At 49.2% G+C, this 6,000-nt stretch overlaps 1 protein-coding gene across 1 annotated transcript in view; it reads left to right on the top strand.

Moving 5' to 3' along the window:
- Positions 1-1,473: 1,473 nt before the first annotated feature.
- LIN9 (lin-9 DREAM MuvB core complex component) overlaps positions 1,474-6,000 on the top strand; it is a 75,597-nt gene continuing 71,070 nt past the window's right edge. The window contains exon 1 of the mRNA XM_047755240.1: positions 1,474-1,620. Coding sequence (XP_047611196.1) covers positions 1,542-1,620 — 79 coding nt within the window. The 5' untranslated portion in view covers positions 1,474-1,541. The remainder of the gene's footprint in view (positions 1,621-6,000) is intronic.

The raw sequence follows: 6,000 nt of genomic DNA, 5'->3' as shown, positions 1-6,000 counted from the left end.
AGGTCTTTATGTTTATCAAGTCATTTATCTTCAAAACAGCCCTGTTAATATCTGCATTTTACACTGAGGCACAGAGGATTAAGAAACAAACATGCCTGATAATACAACTAGCAGCCAGAATTCCAACCAGGCCTTAGGGTTCAAGTCCACCCTCTGAACGTCTGGTACAGACAGCTCCCCTTTGCCTGCCTGCTCCAACAAGCTTCCTCCTGACTAGTTTCCAGGACTCTCATCCTATCACACTCCAATCCATTTCCCATACTTTGGTTCTACAACACAGATGGAAACATGCCAGCTCTATACTTGAAAACCCGACCTCTCCACTGCTCCAGGGCTCTTAGCAAGTCTAGCTCCTTGGCCTGGGCTGGCCTGTCTTGCTGTCATCTCAAACAACCAGCTTTTAACTTTTTAGTTTCTGGAATTTACCCCTGCTGTATTCTCATTGCTTAACTATCCCATCCCGCCCACCCCAGCCCTGGAGAGAAAGGACTGGAGCTTAATAACATTTGTTAGATGCACTGTTGAAAAGCAAGAGAGGTTGATTATTGGACAGTATTATAGACAGGAATTGTGAAATCTTTCCCTGGGCTTCTTTGAAAACTGATTGAATTCTCATTCAGGGTTCTCAAAACATGTCGATCAGGGTACTTCATCATCTTCAAGTATCACTGCTGGGTTCTGCCTGTATCCTCATCAAGTCTCCTGCTTCTGGTTCTGTAATCCTCTCCCAGCTCACTGCAGCGTCTACTGTGAACGGATGAAAGAGCTCAGCAAAACAGTTCTCTGGCCGCCGAGCTCAAAGACTAACTTTATGACCTTTCAAGGTCTCCCCTCCAAGCTCCACGCACAACTCGGGTGTCGACGTTCCGGAGGGGTATCCCGGCTCGCGAGGGGCACCCGGAGCCGAGTCCCGGGCGGGCAAGCTGTGGGGCAGCCGCGGCCTGAGCCCTCCTCCCCGGCCCTCCTCCCCCAGCTCTCCGGAGAAGGGAGGGATGGAGATGCCGGAGAAACGTGGGCTCGGGGAGCCGTGAAAATTTTACTTCGAGTACAGCCGCCTCCGGCAATGCGGCCAAGAACCGGGGGCTTCTCCCCGCGCCGGGCCCACAGGTGCAGCCTCCCGCCCCCCTCAGCCGGCCGGGGCCTGCCTCCCCTCTTCCCTCCCTTTCCCCACTCGGAACAAACAGCCTGCAGTTCCCGCAGCTGCAGCTCGAGACGCGAAACGCGCGCCGGGAGCGGGGCCGGGCGGGACTCGGCAGCTCGCACCGCTCCTCCCGCTCCCCCCGCGCTCCAGCGCCGGGCCCAGGCAGGGGCGGCGCGAGACGGGCCTGGCGGTGCGGCCTCCCTCCCCTTATTGCCGGCCGGGCCGGGAGCGGGGGCGGAGGGGCGAGGCGCGGCCCTCCTCCGTGGCACCCCTTCCCCGGGCGGGCTCGGGCAGAGCCCCGCCCGCCTCAGCCCGCCGCGGCGGGAGTAGCGCGGCGCCCCGCCGCGGGCGGCGAGCTCCGCATTCGAACCTCCCTCGCAAAGACAGTCTCCGCCCCACAATGCACCGCGGCGGGCAGCCTTTGAAAAAGCGGCGCGGCTCGTTCAAGATGGCGGAGCTCGACCAGTTGCCTGACGAGAGTGAGTAGCACCTCAAAGCACCCCCCCTCCTCCCGCCGGCCGCCTGCCCCTGGGCTGCATCGGCCCGGACAGGCGGCCCTACCCTCCGCGGGGCAGGTGGGCTGACTGCCAGCCCCGCCGTGGTCCCCGAGTCCTCCCACCCCGGTGTTGCCGCCGCGTCGCCGCCTTTGTTATGGTGTCTTGAGTGTTGGTTTCTGGGGTTGTGTGAGCGCCAGGGCCGGAAACCGAAAGCCCGGGGGCCCAGCCCTTGTCGGGCGGAGGCGGTGGCTGCTCCCCTGGCCCGACGCGGGGCCCCTGGCCGCGGTGGGGGAAGAGCGGCCACCAGCCGCGGGGGCCGTTCTCGCCGCCTGCACCGCTCGCCCGGCGCGGAGGGACGCCTGGCGGGGTTATGTAACCCGCCCGTCCGGGGGCCGGGCCGGGCTCCGGCTGGGGAGGGGGTGGTCACGGCCCTTCGTCTTGCCCTGGCCTCGGATCCTGTCCTGTCACAGTTCCTGCCGCTGCAGGCACTTGTGATCATCACCGCCTTCGCCTTCCCTCCTCCGGTGTGTCCACCCCTGGAAGTGTTTCCGTGTCAAAGGGCTGGCCCCTTCCCCTGGGACCACAGGTGGCTGTGGATCTTTCCAGAGGTAATCCATCCTGGGTACACACGTGTTCAGGTGGCCCCCATCCCACTGACTTTCTTCTGTGCGTTTGTGTCTTAAGAATCATGGGGGTACCTTGATGCATGGATGTGACCATCCCAGCAGGCATATACAGCCCTCTCCCTGACACCCCTTGTGCATTGCCTCACTTAACCATGTTTATTCATCCTGCCATCTCAGACATGGATGTTCCCGTGTATTTAGGAAGTAAAAGCACTAATCCGGTAGTGTAAGTGCAATAGAACTTAATTTGTAATTTACAATATCGTATAAACTATATCAAAAGGCAAATCGTTTAATTAATGACAAAAGGGTTCCTGAGCCACACTTGCTATTCAGTTTATGTATACACATCTTTTGTGAGAGTTTTAGTATAATAAAAACAAAAAGGTCGATCCCTGTTAAATCTGTGCAAGACACTTTAAAAATGAGAACTGCGTACAGCCAATTCTGTTTATTCCTTGCTGAGGTCATTATATTCTTAATGTGTTATAAAGTTGCAAGTTCAAGTTGCCAAACTGGTGAAAAGTTGTATTAAGAGAGTTCGTGTTTTAAATTTGCTCTAGGCCAGTGCTGAATTCCAATAGAACTTTCTCAGTGATGGAAATGTTCTATTTTGCCACATCCGGTAGAATAGCCACTAGCCACATGCGGCAGTGGAACTCTTCACTCGTGGCTAGAGTGACTTAAGGAACTGCATTTTATTTATTTATTTATTTATTTTTGCTATTTCTTGGGCCGCTCCCGCGGCATATGGAGATTCCCAGGCAAGGGGTCCAATCGGAGCTGTAGCCACCGGCCTACACCAGAGCCACAGCAACGCGGGATCCGAGCCGCGTCTGCAACCTACACCACAGCTCACGGCAACGCCGGATCGTTAACCCACTGAGCAAGCCAGGGACCAAACCTGCACCCTCATGGTTCCTAGTCGGATTCGTTAACCACTGCGCCACGACGGGAACTCCAGGAACTGCATTTTAAATTTCACTTGATTTTTGTTCATTTAAGTTTAAATAGTCAGGTGTGGCTCGTGGCTACTGTATTGGACGAGGCACAACTACAGACTGTCAATGAATTTTATTGTTTCTTGAAGAATGCAATTGATTGTGATTCAGGATGCTCCTAAATAAAGGTGGGCCTACTAAAGACAGTGTGGTTGTTAGCTGGAAATCCTTGCTCTCTTTGTCATAGAGATATTTTATCACCTCTTGGAAGTCCCAGTCCCCCTGGGACTTCCAAGAGGTGATAAAATATCTTTTATCATTTAGAATATTTGCTCATTATCAGTAAACTGATTTAGAATATTTGCTGTCATTTAGAATATTTGCTCATTATCAGTAAACATTGATCGAGGACTTGCTATGGTTCTTTGTAGTCACTTGGGACTCATATTAGGGTTCAAATTCCAGCTACACTCTGAAACTATATGTCATAATCGTTTATACTTGTGACATCTCTGGTGCACTGGGGCGTGTGTGGGCGTGCACCTTAGCTTGGATATTTGTCTTGTTTAGCTTGGCCACGCCTTTTGAAAGCAGGGATTGCTTTACCTGGTTTGTCAGAGTGCCACAGGTCAGGTATATATAAATAATTTATATGGAATTGAATGTAGAGTTAGAAGCATAGTTAAGGAAACTGGAGCAGTCTTGAAAAGGGAGAGTGATTTCAGTTTGATGCTACCAGTAGCAGTATATTTCTTTGCCAATTTTAGTCAAGAGGGGTAGCTTATAAATTATCCAGTAACGATTATAACATCATCAATAATAAAAGCTAGCATTTATTTATCACTGTGAACCAGATGCTGTGTAAAGCATGTCTAATGCATTTATTTGTTTAATCCTCATTCCAGTTGAGGTAAGTACTCTTACTAATGAGGTAACCAACACGGTCTTCAGCCCCTATCTTTCCTCTGGGCTTCTGGGCTTAATACCTCTTGCCTATTTCACATCTCCTCGTAGGTGCCTCAGAAGCCCTTCAGACTTTATGGGTTCAAGATCTAGCTCATAATCCTACCCCAGTACCAAGGTATTCCCAGTAGTTCCTGTTGAAATGAATGGCTCCACTATTCATTCATCTGAAACCTAAATAGAGATTATCTTTCACACTTCCCATATTTAAGCCTTTACTAAATCTTGTAACTTTTACCTTCTAAAAGTCTGTTTTATCTACTTCTCGCCTTCATCCTAGCCCAAGCTGTCACCATCTCTTCTGCACTAATCACTTTAGCCTCCGGTTAATGCACCCCCACCCCTCATGCAGCCTTTCAAAATGTATATATGTCATCCTATTGCTGAAAACATTTTACTAACTACAAGACCCTTTGTGATCTGGCCATTCCCCACCTCTCCATCTTCATTTTGTACCACTGTTCCTCTCATTCTACCCTTTGAGCTAAACTGGACCTTTTTCATCCCCTGTGCTCCCCAGCTTTCTTCTTTGCAGGGCCTTTGCACATGCTGTTCTCTCTACGTGGAATGCTCTTTCTTCCCCTCACTTCCAGTTAACTTCTGTTTATCCTTTGGATCTCATTTTAAGCTTCTGTCCTCCCTGACAAATATTACATCTTCTTATTAAAACTTTTCATACCACTGTACAATTTCTTGGTGGCAGCTGTCACAGTTGCAGCTTTACGTTTGTTACTGTGACTGTTTGCCTAGCTTTGGTTAGAAGCCCCACCAGAGCAGGTACCATTTCTATTTTATTTCATGCTTGTGTTCTAGTTCCATGCATAACAGCTGGCTTACTTTCCTGACCTTTTTTCATATCACCCTTCGCTTGCCAGCATCTCCTCCAGTACAATGCCCCCTACCCTTCCTTGAATATTCTAAATGCTCTACCTCAGGGCTCTTTTTACCAGCTGTTTTTTCTTCCCTGACTCGTTGCTTTGACTTCCTCTTCTCTCCTGGCTGGCTCTTTTCAGATGTTACCTCCTCAGAGAAGCCTTCCCTAAGTACCCTATGTTTAGGATACTCCCTGCACTGAGTTCTCTTGTTTGTTTCCTGCTGCCAAACCTTGTTTGTTTACACTGCTGTCTGTGTAGTTGTCTTTTGATGTACTTATTTATTGTGTATCTGGTCCCACTACAGTGTAAGCTCCTGAGAACAGAGGCTTTGTCTATCTCTTCCCTCAGTTAGCCCCAGTCCCCAGAATAGTGCTCTGGCAGGTATTCAGTGAATATATGTTGAATGAATGAACATATCCAGTTAAAGCAGGATTCTAACTTAATTGCATTCACCTGCCTGAAAATAATGTTCTTAGCCTAAGTTTTTATTGATTGATCAAAGTAATACTAACAACAAGCATGATATGAGTCATGTATTATATGCATTTTTTGTGCATATGCTAACTTTTAGATATGCGAACTCATTTAATCCCCATTTTACAAAAGAAGAATAAGTAGCTAGAGAGGTTAAGTAACTTGCTTAAGATAACACAGTAAGAATATGGCAGAACCAAGATTCAAACACAGCTAGTCTCCATCTGTGTTCTTAACCAGATGGTTAACTATACTACCTCTCAAGAAAGGAAGAAGGTTAAAGGTGCTGGGTCAGAAACTGCAAGATTTAGTCCCCCTTCATGGTGCAGGAATGAATATCCTTAATAACTCATATCTCTTCCTTCAGATCTGTGTTCAGATAGCACCGTTCAGAGAAGCTAATTGTGAGCATCTTAGAGAAAAATACTCTTCCTTCCACCAGCCCCCATTCCACACTCCCTATCCTTATTATCCTGCCTTTTT

This window comes from Phacochoerus africanus, chromosome 12 (assembly GCF_016906955.1).
Source record: "Phacochoerus africanus isolate WHEZ1 chromosome 12, ROS_Pafr_v1, whole genome shotgun sequence".
Lineage (NCBI taxonomy): Eukaryota > Metazoa > Chordata > Mammalia > Artiodactyla > Suidae > Phacochoerus > Phacochoerus africanus.
This window is presented reverse-complemented; position numbering and strand designations above follow the sequence as displayed.